The sequence below is a fragment of the Chrysemys picta genome, chromosome 4 (genome assembly GCF_011386835.1).
Source record: "Chrysemys picta bellii isolate R12L10 chromosome 4, ASM1138683v2, whole genome shotgun sequence".
NCBI classification, from domain to species: domain Eukaryota; kingdom Metazoa; phylum Chordata; order Testudines; family Emydidae; genus Chrysemys; species Chrysemys picta.
The window spans coordinates 39192831-39212564 of NC_088794.1; the positions used below are offsets into that span (position 1 = coordinate 39192831).

Sequence of the window (19734 nt, forward strand, 5' to 3'; positions counted from 1 at the left end):
TCCCGTGCAGGCTCACATCAGTCTGCTCAGAAAACAGACCACTTCCGTCAAAGGAAGGTTTTGTATAGAGGTCTGCATCTCCTGGGAGAGACCTACGATCTGAAGCCAGGAGCTGCGCCTCAACCACTGAGGACGCCACCACCCTGGCTGCCGAGTCCACCATGTCCCAGGCCATCTGAAGGGCACAGCAGGCTGCCGAAGTGCCCTCCTGCAACAATGCAACAAACTCCTTGGCCCAGTCCTGTGGGGAGTCAGTCCTTGAATTTATGGAGAGAGTCCCATAAATTGAAGTAACAGGGGCTCAGGAGGGCTTGGTGGTTTGCCACACAAAACTGTAGACTTGCAGTGGAATAAATTTTCCTTCCGAACAAGTCGAGTCTTTTGGCCTTCTTATTTCGTGGGGTGGCGCTGGTGTATCCCTGCTTCTCCTTTTCATTGGCAGCAGAGATCACCAGCAAGCCTGGAAAAGGGTGGATATAAAGGCATTCAAAGTTTTTGGCCGGCACAAAGTATTTTTCTCAGCCCGCTTTGAGGCGGAAGGGATGTAGGAGGGCATCTGCCAGATACCCTTGGCAATTTTCAGGACCCTTTCGTGAATGGGTAGTGCAATACGTGTAGGAGTGGAGGCTGACAGGACATTGAAGAACGTGTCCTCTTGCTCGGCCATATCCACCTGCAGGCCCAGGTTGTCCACCCCCTGTCAGAGCAAGGCCTGGGGGTCCTTAAAGTCATCAGGTGGACTGGCACTGGAGGGACCCATGACGATCTCGTTAGGCGATGAGAAGGAGGACTGAACCAATGGAGGGGGGGCTTGGTCATTCTCCTCTGCTGGGGAGGCTGGCTTAGGCATAGGTGTAACCTCGGTCACTGGGTGTGCCTCCGGCGCTGGGGCCGGTACTGACGGTGCCAGCGGTCGCTGCTCCGTGGCTGCTGCAGGTGATTGAGCCGATGGGGGCAATACCGTAACCAGAACCTCCCAGGTGTTCTAACATGGACACGAACAGACCGCTATCCTGATTGCCACTGTCCCAGTGCCGCCACTGGCTGGGATGCCAGTCTCGCTGCTGAGGTCGAGGTGATGGACTCAAATGTCCCTCTGTTCCGGAGGAGCCCCCTCCCGGGGACCACGGAGGGGCTGTCAAGGCCTGAGTTTGCCTTGAGGCCACCGACATTGGAGACCGGTACCCCTCCCGAGGTGACCGGTATTGCTGGTGCAGGGAGCGGGTGCGGTGCCGGGGCAGGAGGGAGATAATTCCCACGGCATCGGTAACTGGGACTGATGTCGATAACGGGGGACTGGCGCCTTTCTCTTGACGAATCATGTCAAGAAGGCGGCAACCACGAACGTGGAGCCGGAGACCGACGATAGGTTCACGATGATTTAAGGGGACTATGCTTCAAGACACAAATGATTTGTACATGTTTTGAACAGTTTTGTCCAGAGAAGCAATATATTCAAAATCATCATTTATAAAGATGGGAGTTACCAGCATAAATTGATAAATTACAATAAAGTAAGGTGGGATGTTGGATTACTGGCACTTTCACCAATCCATGAGAACTGAAACAGCAAGATTTATAATGCGCTATTTTCCTTTCTCCATGTTTGCAGCATTTGTGCGCTCATGCTTATTGTGCTAAAGTGTCAAATATGGTTATTGTGCAGAATAGGACAGAGGAGCTAAGAGTAAAATTAACTGTCATTTTCTAAATGACTGTTTTACATTTTATGCCACCATATCAACTCATGGTTCAAAATATAATCCTGAAAAGACTATTACAACACAAAATGAAGATGGATATCTTAAGCACCTTACAAAATGAACAAAAGGTGAATAAAGTGGATTTAAATACACCACAGATTAAATTGCTGCATATCACATTTTAAATGGAGAATCTGAAGTCAAAAGATAAAACTGCTTTCTGTGATAAATTCAAGGTTTCCCAGTATCTCTCTGCTTCTAGACTCCAGGATATTCCACAGTAAGTCAAAAGGAATTAGTCACTCTTGTGTGTAAGGCCATCACAAGACCTATTCATCACAATGTCATGTTATGCCCTCAAAATAAGCCGTGCATAAAGCCTTGTGCTGCCTCTTAGGGGTTAATTCCACCCAAAGTTAACTCCATTTTTAAACAACATCAGGTTAGGTGAAGTCACGTCAGTTTCTTGCATTATTCAGTGTCAGTCACCACTACAGTACCTACGAATATGTTAGGTACTTCAGTTTCCAACTAACTGAATCTGAATATTAATTTCATTTGAGAAGACTAAGGTTTTCCCCATCTTTTGGAAATTGTTTGACCATTAAAGCCTTTTATATTTTCAACCCAATAAACTGCCTGCAAAACAATGTTCTTTGTAGAGTTGTTGTAGCCATGTTGGTCCCAGGGTATTAGAAAGACAAGGTGGGTGAGGTAGTATCTTTTACTGGATCAACTTCTGCTGGTGAAAGATGCAAGCTTTCAAGCTACACAGAATTGCTCTATAGGTCTCAGGCTGAAGAGCTCTGTGTAGTTCAAAAGCTTGTCTTTCACCAACGGAAGATTGTCCAGTAAAAGACTACCTTACCCACCTTTTCTCGCAAAATAATGGAAACAGCTCATTTTAGCTACAGTATACTGAGCACAACGCACACGGTACTGGGTAAAAGGGATTTGGATGAAATACTTCAGAGGAAATAATGTCTGGAGTTCTGAAAAAACTAATAGAAAAATACAACTCATAAGAATGCACATAAAACAGGTACAAAGAATAGATTAATGTGTGCAGAAAAGACCCTTAACACCAAGCGCTGATAAATGGATTCTGGAACCAGAAATTGTAGATATATGGATCAGTTCTATTAGAAAAACATGCTATAAACAGCTGGTAATAGGCTTGAAAGCAGCCTGTAATAAGGTTACCTCTGTTCTGGACTGCTGCTATCAGGCTGTGGAGTAGCAGGATTTTCTTCTACAGCTTCTGTGTTCTCCTCCACCACATATTTACAAGAAACATCTTGCGAGGTAGACAATTTTCCTTCCTCACTAAATAAAAAGCAGGTTACAATTTAACTTCAGTTTTGGATGTAGGGAATTTCATGCAATAGTGGGAGACTGAGGGAAGGGTGCAGACTACATGCAAATGGTTTTTGAATTATGATTGAAGCATGGAAATCAAGTACGGGAATCTGGACTCTGTAGACATCCATTAGCACATCAGTGTTCTGCACACTTAAACTGGATTGAAAAAATGCATGAACTACAATGATTACATACAAGTGCAAGGAGGGAATAAAGAATGTGCTTGGTGCCTGAAGTGAGAACAATCACAGCCTTTACCGTACATACCAATAGGATTTCAACACTCTGAAGCCAAAAGTATGCAAAAAATAGAAGGAGAAAAGTATAAAAGACTTGAGGTTCCCTTCAAAATTAGCACTTTGACTAAATTTGTCCATGGAAAAGCACATCAACAAAACCAGCCTTATATTTCTCTTTTTATAAAGTCACTTATTTATATTACACTCTACTCATTCAAAATTCCTAAAGAAGACATCTTTTCATTTGGAGGCTAAAGAACAACTGGCATATGTTGCATAGCACTAAAACAGACAGACAATGAACAGCACACATTTGAGAAAAAATGATCATTTATGTAGATGGGTAGGGTTTTTATTCAGCTAGAAATACACATGAAACGTGTGAATTTCCCTTACAGTCGTGAAGCCTACGATGGGGTGGGGAGGAAACATCTATATTTATTAAAAAGTTTTCGCCCTTCCCATTTGCACTCCAATGCTACATGTTCTTTTTTTGCTAGCTACTCTGTTATGGGTATGTTCATACCCAGAAGATGTCAGCCAACCACCTTTCATTGATTTCAAGTGCAAACCTTACACCACACCTCTCAAACTGTAAACCTGCCACCATATGACGTAAGTCATCTGACAAAGCCCTTTTTCTCTCTTAAGATTTGAGCGACTCTCCTCTCCCAGTTGTTCTACTACTTTGGTTGTTCTTTCAGTGGATCCTCCTGCTTTCATATCTCACTTTACCCAGGTATCCCATCCCACAAGGCTTTGTCCTTGGCCCACTTCCTTTCTTCCTGAAGATCCCATCTATACATGACCTCACTGACACTTTCAGATCCCACTACCACCTCTGTGCCAATCATACTGACATCTCTCTACCACTGACCCATCTCCCTCCATTATTATTTGTTTGAATTACGGTAGCACCTAAGAGCTTACCCATCCAAACTGGCATCTCCTTTTAGATGTTTCACCATTAACTAAAATGTAATATAACCAAAACTTAACTCAAGTCTGTCTGCTCCAAAGCCCTCCCCACTCCACCCATTCTCCATCACACCTGACACCTGCTATCCTTCCTGTCACACTGGTCCATAATATGGCTGTCAGCTTTGACTCCACCTTTGTTCAAGACCTGCACAACATCCAGGCCATATCCAAATCTTCCTAATATTGACTCCCTAACATAGCTAATCCCTTTTTTCTTCATACCACTACAATTCTTGTCTGGATCTTCTCCTCTCAGATAGGTTGTGACATGGCCAGAATTTTCTCCCACTTCTGGGTCTCTCCACTTCCTTTCCTTTCTTCACTGCTTGAAATTCAAACTTCTGGTCTTTACAGACCTTCACAACTTAAATACCTCTACTCTGTCAGCTTTCATTACCCATTTATCAGTTTCTTCCATAAGCACTGCCATAAAGAGCAACACTAAAGAGTGCATGAAACACCCTTCCTAACTAGTCCATAAAGCTATTACTCTGTTCTCCTTTAAATCCTTCCTTAAGAGCAACTTTTCCCAAGATGCCTACCAAAAAACAAACAAACAAAACAACCCCAACTGATGACAGATGCCCAAGAGGGATTTCTGGTATTTGTTTTGTCTTTGGAAATAAACATGCCTATAACTATTTTCCCCATCTTCTCCCCCAAATGTTTTTGATACCTCCTTTAAAATTAAAATTCTTTGGGGCAGGAACTATGTGTACCTCCATGTATGTATTTTAGCACAAAAAGTGCCCAATTCTGATTACAGCCTCCAGGTGCTACCTCAATTCAAACAACAGTTAGTAATAATAAATTAGCTGACCTAAAGTAAGTCCTAAATACATTTATTGAAAACCCCTTGTGCAATCTCAAGTTTCGCTCCCATGGTTCAGGGAAAAAGAGGGAGACTGATCTGAACACCCAACTCTCTCTGGGACCCTGTCAATTTCATTATACCAATTTTCTATCAGCAGCAGCCTAAATAAATTCAAAATGAGAGAATATGGTAAGAATTTGTATACAGTGCCTAACTCAGGGAGGAGCAAGCCAGAAGGACTGATGCAAATTTCTATATCCTCACTACTTCTGGACATCCCCACATCCCAAAGCTTTCCAAAGCAGCAAATGGGGTTTTAGCCACACAAATATTGACTCTAATGGGAGTTCTACTGCTCCCACAAAATTCTGTGCACTGCTTTGAAATATTTACAGATTAGGATTACAAGGAATGAAAAGGCACATGATTACAATTGTCAGAGAGTTGATTTGATCAAAGCTTGCCATACTGCATTCTGGAACATTCCCCCAGTTTGTGGGATTACAAGTTACATGTTTTCCTATTCCAAGCTACTCTCCCATCTTTCACATTGACCTGATCTCTGTCTTATTAGGCATGCTATTAGTCTAGGGGACTTTCCTTTCAAATTAAAGGTATTTGGGGACTTTCATCTGAAGCTCAGGTCTAACTATATAGTCTCCTTCAGAGGGTTAGAAGTCAAGTTATCTTTCTATAATGAGTTTGTTTTTTTCACTCTTCTATGGCTCTCAGAATTCACAATTCTATAGCAAAGTACTTGTGAATGGAAGCAGCTTAGGCTGGAGGTAAAAGAACCATAATAGTAGGAATTGACTTCACGCTGCATAGATCAAAGAATAAGGACCAGTCAAAATAAAAACGGACTATAAAATTCAAAGAGACAGGGATAGACTAGGAGAATAGTTAGATGTGCGTTTTACTCAAACACTGGCCAAAAAGAGTCATATTTTGTTATATATAGAGAAACATCACCATCATGTAGCAATTTAGGGGATATACGCTCTAAACAATTCTGCTGCTATTGCACAAGCAATTTTGCATTCAGTTTTAGACACCTCATGATCAGAAATACACTTTCAAACTAGAAGAAATTCAGAAGAGCAGCAACAATTATCATAGTGCTGGAAGGGATATGGGCGGGGGAGGGGAAGAGGGGAGTCTCCTGAGGTAGGAAATCTAACTAGAAAACTCTGCTAAAAGCTATAAAACTATTAAAAAACTAACTATAAAGGCAGTGGCAAGGCCAAAAGAGAGCACTTTACATTGAAAGTGGTCGGGGCTCACAATGAAACTGAGAAAACACCTGTGGTTTAAAGAACTATAGGCAAAAGCAAATTTTGGAATATTTACAGATCAGAGAAATCGAAGGAAAGCTCCAGACACTGGACATTCTGATCCAGGCCATATGGCAGTAAGAAGGAACTGGAGAGGCAGTTAGTCCAGTCCTCTTCGCTCCACCCTTAAATTCCTTTGGTTGAAAGCACACAGAAGGCACGGGTGCATATATGGACCAAAGGACACTAATTGAAAGAATTCACCCACAGTGGAAGACACGTAGGGACCAATACTCGAAGAAGCAGCTCACTCACCCAAAAGCCCTGGTCACACAAAACCTTCCCTAATTGAAAAAACAAGTCTCAATCTAAAAACTGACATCTCAGCACAATTTGGTTTTTGTTTTTGTCCCAATGCAGAACATAACCTAGCTCCATAGGTTTTGTTTTTGTCCCAATGCAGAACATAACCTAGCTCCATAACCTCTATTGAAATTTACATATGAATGAAAGCTCAGATAACAGAAAACTGGAGTCAGACTGTTAAGTTTAAAATCTCTGCATGCAGATGTCTAATTAGTGTCTTGGAAATCATTAGTTCTATGAAATACTTCCAAAAGGACTGAATAAAATGCTCAGTCAACATTTATTTAAAACATTTTTAAAGGAGGAACAAAAAAATGTGTACACCCTGAGTGAATAAAGGAAATGAACTAGGTTTCCTCACCTTTTGAAGACAGCTGTTTCAGTTTTAGAATCTACAGTAAGGCTCAGTGTTTCCTTCATGCTGCCATTCATTACTGTCTCAGTTACCTTGTCTGCATTTTCCACATCATCTTCTCCATCTGAGCTGGCCTCCATAGCAACACTTCCTTGGGCTGATACAGTGAAACAAATTAGGATATTGCTAATGATTTTTATAGTTAATGAGCAAGTACAAATCAGTGAGGATGTGTAGGAGGATAATGTCTACTGTAATCATACATAATCTCCCTGTAGTTTTGTTTACTTAACAAATCCCACATGGCAGGTAAAATATCAATTTTCTGCATCCTCAGCTCTCTCTCTCCCTCTCTGTGTGTGTGTGTATTATATTATATATAAATAATACACACACACACACACACACACACACACACACACACACACACACACACACACACACACACACAGAGTAATAAAATATTTTAAAATATTTAATAGCTACTGAAGAAAACATACATGTTTCATAATAATCTTTTCATTTTCCAAATCAATTAGCAATGTAGATAATTTGCAGCAGCTACAGATCTTAGTTAGGGCTTATATATAACTCCCCATTTTGACACTTATTCTGGAACAAGAGTATTCACATGGGGAGTTATACTGGTATTATCATACTGGTACAGGTCTCCTGGTAAGTTTCCGACGTAGACAAGCCCATAGTTAGGTCTGAAGATCCTGGATTTCCAGCACTCATTATGTTCATTAACAATGCAATTGGGAAGTGGGGTAACATGGGTTTGATCTGGTAATTTTTAATCCACTTTGAGCATGTATTGGAAAAGCTAGATGACAGGAGGGAGAGAAGGGCACACAGACTGTTCACTGCTGCATCCAAAGACTCAAGATGCTAAAGGCCATCTTAATTAACTAAAGCTCTGCCCAAGTCTCACTGACTAATGAGGGGGGGGGAAGGGGAATAGGAAGGGAATGTCATGCTTCCAGCCCTGCTCCACCCCCAGATCTGATCAGTCTCCAACCCTGTTCAGACCACAGTCCTGCTCCACCTCCAGGCCCAGCTCTGCTCTCACCCACCGCTCCACTCCACACCCTGCTCTGGCCCCAGCCCAGCTCTGCCCTCATTCCCTCTCCATCCCCAGACCAGCGCCGCCTGTAATCCCAGCTCCTCCCGCAGCTCTGCCTTCAGTCCAAGCTCTGCTGCTGAGGAAGCCTTGACTGGGCAGTAATGCAGAGGGGGAGGAGGGGAGGGTGCAGACAGGGCAGCGCATCTGGAAAAGTTTGAGCATCTCTGTCCTAGAGCATGCCAGCATGGATCTACACGGGCCAGTTAGCACATAACACATTGACACACACCCCTCTAGTACGCTATGCTGCACTGTGCAGACAGCTCTGAGGCACCTCTACCACAGCAAACAGGCAGCTTTTTACTGCATTTCCTTTGGAGCCAGCTAACAGAAGCACTTGTATCTGGTCATACCTTAAAGTGAAAATGGCTCTGCTCAGAAGCTGATACAGAAAGCAGTGATCACGTTTCCCAATGACACAGAGGCTTTAAGTCATTACAAGAAAGTGGGTGGAGGAGCTACTCCTCAAAGATAATACTGAAAAGAATCATTTGACCCACCACCATCCTACAGGTTGAAGACAAGTAGAAGTTTTAAAGTTTTATTATTTGTTTAGTAGTCCACTCTCTCAAGGACAAAAGTCATGATAGCAGCAGGAATGTATACTCACACTTTCATTTGTATTGAGGGTAAAGTTGATGTCTGACACTCGATCAAAAGACACACTGCAAAAAAAAAGTACAGATTTATGCACTAAAAACAAAATAAGATGCTGCAATTTACACAACAAATAAAGAGACATTTCATATTCTGAACTCTTTACTGCGCAAGAATACTAAGAGGACCTGAAACTATAAAACTTAAATAGCAATTTCCCACACAAGAAAATAGTTTTAACTTTTGTGTTTAGGAGAAACATGCCTCCTACTATCATTCAGTTAAACAATTTATCAAATCATGGGATGTTTTCCATGCACAAAATCTTACAAGACAGTTAAGCCAATAATATAAAAATGGCTACCTTTTATCAGATACATGGACAAAATAAATCCAAATAAACTAACTAAATGCATATCATGTGGTCAAACACCACACATCTCAATTTCTTTTTCTCTTTTTACAATAGAAAAATAGTGAGTACACAGTTCCAAGGAATGTCTACCAAACTGACAGAATAAATTTTTAAAAATGAGTTGTCAACTAAGGCCTTAAGTTCATCAAAGAGATCTATGCAGGCAGATTTTACACCTGCCCACTGACTTCAGGGAGATTCTGAAGACATAATGGTCCACCAAGGCAGATTCTTTTGCAAGACTGGACCCTAAATGTAAAGTGTCAAAATTAATTGTAAACTTATTTCCTAAGCAAAAAAACCTGATGACCCTTTTCTTACTGACTAGTGAACAGCAAGGAAAACAATTTCACATGTGAAATACTAAGTTCAAAAACTAACATTTATTGTCCCTTTAGGCCTAAAAACTGACCTCTCCACAGTGAGCCTACCTGCAGAGTTTCATCTTAAGGACTGCAAACATTCAGTATTCCTCATGTCTAAAATACCCTTCCTGCAGGTGTGAAATAGGGGGGAAAGTCTGCCAGCCTTTCAGGACAATTCACAGGTATTCTCTCTTTAAGCACGTATCTGAGTGAGTTTAAAGTTAGCTGTGCATTTGTTAATCTTCCCCTAAATCCTCACTGCATTAAAGATCTGTTGGAGGATGGGGTAGAAGAGAAACAGCATTTACAGTTCGTTAGATCTGACCGTCAAAGTCAAAGCAGATCAATTTTTAGGCCCAACAATTTTAACAATATTCCTTTTACATAAAAGGACTAGAATCACATAATTGAACCGCCATGCAAGTAACTAAAGAATAGCCAGCATTTACAGCTAGAAAGTAGGTAAGATTCCAAGCAATGAAGTTACTCATATATATGATTTTTTTTTTTATGAGAGCCGTGTGGTTTTTGATGGGCGATATCAGGGACCAAATTCATAGTGGTAGCTAAAGGCATAACATCTAGGCAGAGTGCATACCTCAAGGGATCTGCATTATATTTATATAAGCATCTTGTTAATTATGTGTCATCTTCTTGACAGACTCACCCAAGCAGTACAGTAAACTAGCTCCTATGGCAGTTGTATACCAATACTGCTACCCAAGTATATTTAACTAATTTAAATTGACTTCTTTTCTACAGAATCCCACCTCCTGAAAGTGAATCTTCATCTCTACACTCAGAGGTTTCATATATAATTCCCTTCCCTGTTGAGAAGGCAGGAGTCAACCTCAATTAGTTTCCCATACCTTACTGTAGCTTGTCCTACAAAATAGTATCAATAATCAGTATGACAACACTAATCTGCCTTTAATATTTAACTGCTGTCTTGGATTCTTTTCAAATTTGTTTTAAAAAGGATACTTTGCGCCTTGCACACGTAATTCAATATAATAAAATTTGGGGATTAGATAGAAACTAATTCACTCCATTTTTCAAGAGGGATTCTCAAAAGCATGGTCCATTTTACTTTTTTGTAAGAAATAGGGATCATCCTACAGATTCTTGCGTTGTGTTTTACCTGGACTAAAACTATTCCTATTTTTAAGTTCTTCACTTACATTTCTACAGTTAAGGTATCTCTGAACTGCTTTGCTCTTCACCATAGATAGATTTATGAAGCCCTTCCTTACTGTCCCCTACAGAAAAGAACACTCATGGATGTGTTGCTCCTGCCAACTTGGCCAGGAAAAGTAAATTTATGCTATGCACCATGGTGTAGAATATACCCCATGTCTATCTCCTATGCCTAAAAACTATCCCACCTATGAATTCTGCCCACACCAGAGCCATGTGCCAATGGTCTTGTGAATAAGAGACCAGATCCATAGGTTAAGTCTGATATTAAGAAGTCTAATTATATAGTATCAAGCAATGTGTTCTCTTATGTAGTTACTGTGGGTTGGGGGGAGGAAAGAAATAGTGTTGCTCTGAAAAATTGCTCAGGGAAGCTAATCTGCTCTTCCTGGAGCACTCAGTATAAGAACTGACCACGTTAGTGCTGATAAACAAGGCCAAATGCAGACAGTTCGGCATCAGTCAAGGCTGCAATTAATCACTGGAACACAGTCAAATTTGAAATGATGCAATAAAGAAGAAAATCCCAAGTTAAAACCAGCATAAAGTCATACTCACTTCCCGATGTCATCTTGATCAGCAAACTTCTCATCGTTGAAGCCAAACTGGTCAATAAAATTGGACGTCATTTGTTGCATCTGATAATCAGAAAAGGCCTGGCAATCCCAGGACCAACGACAGTGATATAAAGATTCTAATAATACTCTGAATACTATTTGCCCATTTTGCTCCAGAAATAAATTTTGTTAATCTAAACACAGGGGATTATAAAAAGTTAATTTGTTTTAAATCTATAAATTATCTCAGCCACTGAATATACACTGACCCACATTTGATGGCTTTGATGCCAGCTTGGTAGCAGCTCTAATAGGAAAGTTAATCTTCACTGTACATGTGGTCTTAAATACCAACTTTCCAAATGCATTTCCCAGGACACACTGTGTGACAGGATAGCTTATTAGGTACAGGAGAAAAGCTGCCTTCAACCTTGTCAACATGAAACTTTTAAACCACATGACTCATGGAAGAGGGGAGAGCAGCGCATTGTTATAAATAGAAAAAAATGTGTGTGTAAGAAGTTATCAATCTCAACTATAAGATCTAACTAACAATATCTCTCGATTACCCAAAAGAAAACACAAGTGGAAATCAAAAGAGTTAATGCAGACATACCACACATCTAAATTTAATGTTGCCAACTCTCACAATTTTATCACAAATTTCATGAGATTTGGGGGGTTTAAGGTTCTTTTTGTTTTTAAATAAAGTCTCAACTGACCTCAGATTACTGGCTTTAAAACTTGTGAAATTTCCCTTATTTAAAATAACTATTATTTTCAGTGGGGCTGAAGCCAAACTGCTCTCTGCCAAACCAGTCACCATTCTCTACAGACTTTGCATGTTGAAGGGAGACTGCAAACTCATTGTTTTTAATGAAACTGAACCCAGGTTACCCTCAGGGAAGATAGCCGCTCTCTGGACTGTATGGTTAGTCAGCTAGACAGGACGTGGGAATATGGGAAGACAGAGATGGCCTAAAAAGGAGCAGGTGAGCAAGGTGCTGAGAAGGTAAGGTATAGAGGAATGGGTGATGGCAGAGGGAAAAAAAATACAGGGTTGGGTTGGGGACAGGAAATTATGGAGGAGCTTGGAGGAAGATAAAACAGGGCAGTGATGAGGAAGGAGAGGGATACAATGGCAGCTTTCCACACTCCTGGGATTGGGAGTGAATAAGGGGAACCTCCATCTAAGCAGCTACTGTAGAAGCCTGCCTTTTTGCATGTGTTTCAGGTAGAATTTTGACTGAAACATTCACAAGTGCCAATCAATCCCTCAAGTCTTTTACAGTAAATAGCACTACGTTGGACAAAACATATGGCTGGCCTAGTAATATTAGACCTTTGTTCTTCCTGCGCTGACTGTCCATATAAAGCATTATTGGGTTGTAGAAAGGCACTAAACACTTCCTCTGTAAAGTACTTTGATAGCTATGGATGAAGAGAACTTATTACTGAATGCATGTGGATGAGAAGACATTCATAAAGGTGTTATGTTAATGATAAATGGAATGATGAAAGAACAAACTAAATTAATGGTGAAAAGTCAATTAGATTTTTAAAATTCTATCCGTTTTCAAGTGAAATAAGTGCAGGCAGCAACTTCTGTTTTATCAAATATATACGTCATCCTAGTGACAGTATCTTTTAAAGCCTAATAGTGGGAAAGAGCACGCTAGAGAAGCGTTCCAAGCGATAGTCAGCCAAGAGTCAGACCTGCTGACAGTTTGACAGGCCAAAGGCAGATACAAGTTTTGCAAAGTGGAAAATGAATGGAATCGCTGATATACTTCTGCTTGTTGCCCTTAAAATAAAGGGATCTGCAGAAAGATTTACAGCATGAGACCCTTCTTGGGGGTACCATCTCTAGGGTTTGTCATGAACTTCCCTAAACAAAGCTCCTCAAGCAAGGGGGGGGGGTCAATTTTACCTTTAAAAATGCTAAAAAAGATAGCAGAGCAGGCCTAACATCTTTATGGCATCATAAATTAAGTTAGAAGTCAGGTGTGAAAAGTTATGAAACATGTCTGAAGATTTACTTTATAAAAAGCAATGGATTTCTCCAGCCAATAAAGAAAAACATTTTGCCTGCACAGGCTATGTAAATACAGTTAAAAATGGTTGGCAAGCAAAAAAAAAAAAGTCACCTAAGTGATTATAAGCATTAATTTCTTATCCAGGGCCCGTAAAGAAAATTTCCAAAAGACCTCTTTTGCCTGAGTCATCATGATCAAATCTACTTTAGGTGTTATCCTCTAGGGCAGCCTGAGATTTTACGTAGGTCTTTGAAGATAAATTTGGAGAGATTTGCATTAAAAGGAAAACACCACTTTTCATATTCAGTTATGCAGACTTGCATGTATTCCTTAACTGTGCCTACAGCAGCAACTTTCTGGAGATCTCATGATACTGCACAAGCATCAGCACAGCTCCTCTGGTGCTAGCAATTGTAGGAGCTTAGTGTACACTGGTTGGTTGTCAGAATTTTTACCACTATGTCATCTAACTTTGCTCACAGCAGGTCCAGACAACACAATAGTAAAAATGCCAGCAGCTGATCTACAGTATCACTCCCACTCTTACCAGCACTAGATTAGATGGAGTCTTAAATTTTGCCCAAAGAGCTCAATGTTTATGATTACTTGTGTGTGCATTACCAATTCTTTCCTGCTGCATGCTTTGCAAATTGGGAGAACCAATTTCCAGTTATGAGGCAGCAGACTCTCCCTCTAATATTTAAAGTAAGGAAGGTCTTTCAAAAAAACTGTCCTGAGAATGAGATAATGAAAGTTTCTTTCAAAATGATAGAGTTTTAAAATTATTTCTGGAGACTGAACTGACTGAGGCATTCCACTGATCAGAGATCGACAGAATGAAGACACTTCTGGACTGAGGATTCTTCATTAGAGAGAAATCGAACATTAGAATGGGACTTAGTAAGGAAGCTGAAGAAAAGAAAGCTGGAGGCTGCCTGTTTTAGTCTGGGCCTCAGTAAATCTGGCAAACAAAGCAAACCCACCTAAGAAAGGTTAATAGGTTCCCAGAAGATCAGAAGAGTGGAAGGAAAAGACTACCAGTGCGCTAGACATTACAGTGCCTTCACTTATTCTGGAAAACTGATCTGCTCTTCCTTACAATGGTGTCTCCAGTCTACTGTCTTTCACGTCATACTCAATTTTCTACAGAAGACAATATCAAGGTACAGTTCTCTATTCTATTGTCAAGCCTCATGACAAACTCTGCTAAGACACTAAAAATATTGTGTTCCACCATTACCCCATATAGCATGCAACAGCAGTGGTCCATCTGCAGTTCTCTGTTGGATTAACTACCTAAACACATGCAGTTGCTGTGACAGTCTAGGCAGAGCTCACACTGAAGAACACAGTCAGAAGATGGTGCTTGAAGACTATGAAGGGTTTTCTAAAAGATTCCACGTTCCTACAGAAGCTGCTACCTTGCTGAAGACACCAACCCCATCAAATCTAGATTGGTGCAACTAAGATGCAATAAATCACTGAAATATCAGACATGAAAAAGTTAACTATAGTTTCTAAAATTAACAAAAACCTCAACCAAACTTTTGGAACAACTGCACTTTATATAAATGATAAAGGTATATAAACTTTAAGAACTACAGATTGTAGTGCTTGGGTTGAGGCAGTTACAAACAGCTAATGGTACAAGCAGCAATTTAAATAACTTTTGTTTAGTAACTTGAATCTATAGCACCTTCAGGATTGGAGATCTATATCAATGTACACTGTATTCAGATTTTGACAGCTTTCACCTTCCTCCAGTGCCAACAGAGGAATAAAGAAGACATACATTGCAAATGGAATGATGCTAGTACAGAATAGCTGTCACCCTTCACTCGTCAACAATGGCAAAGTACTAAAAGTGCTTCCAAAAACTATTTTCTAAATGAAAGTGCTAACTCAAGTAGACCACTATACAGTTAGTTGGTGCTCTGAAAAACACCACTCACTTGTGTGGTATTACCATATTAAATCCTGTAACATTGTCAATTGGCAAACTATAAATACGTATAGAATTTTAAACTGCACACTGCCTACATTTTTTTATACACTTTCCAGTTTCACCACCGAATTCTTCAAATGGTGTTTTGCATCAAATGCAACCACCCATCCCCAAAGACAAAAAATCCCACAGAAAAGCTACTTTTACAAAGAAGGCACACCTGTGAACAACACTGTTAAATGAATTTAACTCACTTGCTGCAAAGAAGAATCCTGTGAAAAAACAGTTTCTTTAAAGTCAATTTCGTCATCGCTGGATGAATGAATGTGGCAGGTAGTAACCTAGACAAAAAAGTTTAGACACCTATTTAATTAAACAAAAGGCTTAGTGTAAATTAGAATTATTATGCAAGGTCATTAATTTCATCACAAAAATATGAACTAGAAGATTTTTAGCCCAGCAACCACACTATTTCAACTGTAAATGCATATATTTCATCCACTAACATTATATTTGCATGTCACCAGTCATTACATTAGTGTTTGACACCTTTGGTGAATAATTCCATCTTTAACATCTAGCAAAACTAACTCTAGAGTTCCTTCAGTGGATGCTACTTAATAGGTCCAAACTGGCCAAATAGGACAACACAGGAACAAAACTGTATCTTACCATTTAGATACAATATGAAATTATTCTGGTTAATAAGGAAGTTCTTCAGTGAAGGTGTGCTTACTAACAATTCTACCAATTAAGTGTAGTAGTCATCCACTGTGAATCAAAACACCTTTTACCCGGTTACAGCACTACACAGCTGAATAAGAACACTGTTTTTGAGGGTAGAAGCTCAATTTGCTTTCCACTAAAGCACTGGCCACTGCTGGAGTCAGCCCGTCTTGCCTCACCAGTGTCCAATATAGCAATTGTTATGTGCCCATAAATCTGGAGACGATTTAACAAGGGGGAAAAAACAGATTTACAAAACCAAAACCCCACATTTTTACAGTTACACATCAGGGTCTTGATCCTCAGAAGTGCTGAGTGCCCACAACTCCTAATTAATTCTCAGAACCTGGTAACTACTTAGTAATGCTTTCTACGAAAACTAAAACACTGTATAGCACAGTTGTTTTCAACCTGTGGTCTGCGGACCCGTGGGGGTCCACAGACCGTGTCTAAGGGGGAGAGCCAAAACTAGGCATTTTAGTGCCCAAGGTGAGCAAGCACATTTGCGGCCCCTGCCATTTTTCATTATTCATTATTTTCCCACCCCATTTTTTCACCTCCATGATTTTGCACCCTGGGCAGCTATTCCGCTCTGGTTAAGGCCCTGCTAAGGGGTCCGCGAAAGGTGACTATGAAAATAAAGTTTCAGATCCAAGAAAAGGTGTTCCGTTTATCTGATCACCCCCCCCCTTACAGGTCAAACCCCAGAAGTGTTGTCATTACTGTAGAAGCCCACAGTTTAGCGCCCTCTCTCACTCGGTGTCAAATGCCGTGCCGAGAACATGCAAAGTTTATAGCTGAATTTTGTTCAGTTTTCAGTCTATGATTTTTACAGCAGGAGCCAACAGACCACAGGTTGAACTTCCAAAGGGGTCCAGCACCTCCATTCAAACTTTAAGGGTCAACAAATGAAAAAAGGTTGAAAACCACTGGCATAGAGAAAAGGGACCAATTCTTTTATTTGTTATTTTGAAACAAATGATCCACTTTCTCAAATAAATATGACAGCCTAAAAAAGAATGCCATTGACATTCAATTCACGCATAACAACAAATCAGTTTCACCCCCTAAAAACTACCCATAATCTGAGATCAAAGAAAGAATTATAGAAATGTAAAAATAAAACAGCAAACCAATGAACAAATATTTCTATTAATAATCAAAATTTAGAGATAGGCAAATTAAGAAAAATGCTGCTGAGAACTTGGAGCTGAATTTAAGGACATTTATGTTTTATATTTAGACATCTGATGGTGATAATTTGTGTTCTAACAGTTACGAAGTTTCATCTTTTTGAAGCTCAGTATTTTTCATTCAATTGTCTGATCCCCCCTTGTCCAACCCTTCATAATTTACCAAAACTTTGAAAATTTAAAGAGAGAATTGGAAAAGAATGCTTAAAACCCACCATTTTGCACAACTGTGAAAACTGAAATTGATAAAAAAAATTAGAAAAGCTTAAAAATATAGACCTTATCCACTACACTGGGGGGAGAGGTAGATATGCTGGAGAGTAGGGATAGGGTCCAGAGTGACTTAGACAAGTTACAGGATTGGGCCAAAAGAAATTTGATGAGGTTCAACAAGGACAAGTGCAGAGTTCTGCACTTAGGAAGGAAGAATCCCATGCACTGCTACAGGCTGGGGGCCAACTGGCTAAGCAGCAGTTCTGCAGAAAAGGACCTGGGGATTACAGTGGATGAGAAGCTGGATGTGAGTCAACAGTGTGCCCTTGTTGCCAAAAAGGCTAATGGCATATTGGGCTACGTTAGTAGGAGCATTGCCAGCAGATTGAGAGAAGTGATTATTCCCCTCTATTCGGCACTGGTGAGGCCACATCTGGAGTACTGCGTCCAGTTTTGGACCCCCCCACTACAGAAAAAGTGTGGATATATTGGAGAGAGTCCAGCAGAGGGCAATGAAAATGATTAGGGGGCTGGGGAACATGACTTACGAGGAGAGGTTGAGGAAACTGGGCTTATTTAGTCTGCAGAAGAAAAGAGTGAGGGGGGGATTTGATAGCAGCCTTCAACTACCTGAATTGGGGGATTCCAAAGAGGATGGAGCTAGGCTGTTCTCAGTGGTGGCAGATGACAGAACAAGGAGCACTAGTTTCAAGTTGCAGTGGGGAAAGTCTAGGTTGGATATTAGGAAAAACTATTTCACTAGGAGGGTGGTGAAGCCCTGGAATAGGTTACGTAGGGAGGTGGTGGAATCTCCTTAGAGGTTTTTAAGGCCCGGCTTGACAAAGCCCTGGTTGGGATGATTTAGTTGGGGGTTCGTCCTGCTTTGAGCAACAGGGGGTTGGACTAGATGACCTCCTGAGGTCTCTTCCAACTCTAATCTTCTAGAATTCTATGATACTATGATTCTAAAATTATTTTTAAAAAGTCAAAATAAATAAACCAGCCTAAATAAGACATGAGTGAATCACAACAACTACAGAAACACTAAGTTACTCACTGTAGCCAATTTCCAACTTATGCTGTATAAAAAGCCAGAGGCTGGGTTCACTTTCCTTAACTATTTAAGATTTTCAAAATAAGAATTGTGTTAAAGGCCCCAAAGTAATAATGTAAGAAAGGTTTTATTTTTGATGGAAGGGATACCATAATCATGAAAAATTGGAGATCTTTACGATTAGTTATTTCAATGAACTTACAACAGCAAACTTGCTTAAAAGTGCTATTTTAATTAGAGCTTATGTCAGACCAGTTAGTGTACCTGGAGAGATCAGACCCCCATTTGTGAGAGACTTGCAGTTGTCAGACTCAAGGGGATCTACTACAGAAGAGCTAGGAGTCTTGCAGTTAATTCAAAAAACTTAAACTGAACATGAGACGGTTCAGCATTAAACTTTGCTGGCCCCACTTTGACTGGAATTCTGTTGGATATACAGTTTTAAAAGGAATGGGGCATATCTATATCAAAGAAAGTTAATAATCCAATATTCTACCTGGCTTAAAAATTTAGACTGACCTAGAGAAAACTTGTGAGAAAACCTGCTGGAGGCTCTGACCTCACAACACTAGTAATCTATATTGTGGATTAATGTTTCTCGGTTAGGTTATTATTAATCGTGGCAGGTTGTTTTACCCCAGGATCAAGAAAAAGCTTTTCTCAAACAAAGAAATTTAATGGTTCCACACATTTACCTAAACCATGCAACATTTCTAAATGTCAGGAGTCTATGAAGATAAGTTGGATCAGAATCACACTGCAAACCTGTGGGCCATTTCCAATAAGGCTATAGATCCAAAAAAATCATTTTTCTTCCCCAGTAGGATGCATTGTTTTCTTGAATAAATATTTGCGTAGCTGAATTTGCGTATCTTAAATCGATTCTCCCCCCCCCCCCCCCCCCGCCCCAGTGTAGACCTAGCCTAAGTCTCACATTAGGCTCCCAATTTTAATAATCCTTAGGGAAAAAAAAAAACTTACTGAAGAACAAAACAACTGGGATTTCTTTCGTTACATTTACTACAGTGTGCAATAAGAGTTAAAGGTAGGTTTGCGTACTGCATATTTCTTACACGAGTCCCTTCCATGCATATGCAATACATTGTCAGTTCTTTACTGTAGTAGGTTACCAGCCACAGGTATCAAGCTGCTTTACATGAAAAAGTCAGAGAACTGGCCTGTGTGCTAAACACTGATTCATCTTTGAGAAAATCTG

The 19734-nt window shown here is 40.2% G+C and overlaps 1 protein-coding gene across 1 annotated transcript; it reads right to left on the reverse strand.

Annotated features, from left to right (window-relative positions):
- Positions 1 to 663: 663 nt before the first annotated feature.
- Positions 664 to 15808, reverse strand: LOC135982993 (serine/threonine-protein phosphatase 6 regulatory subunit 3-like). The gene is made up of 5 exons (XM_065592072.1): positions 15587 to 15808; positions 11353 to 11450; positions 8831 to 8885; positions 7101 to 7251; positions 664 to 3029 (listed from the first exon to the last, which is right to left on the reverse strand). The coding sequence occupies exons 4-5, from the start codon at positions 7232 to 7234 to the stop codon at positions 2903 to 2905; spliced, it is 261 nt and encodes an 86-aa protein (XP_065448144.1). The 5' UTR covers positions 7235 to 7251; positions 8831 to 8885; positions 11353 to 11450; positions 15587 to 15808; the 3' UTR covers positions 664 to 2902.
- Positions 15809 to 19734: the final 3926 nt, after the last annotated feature.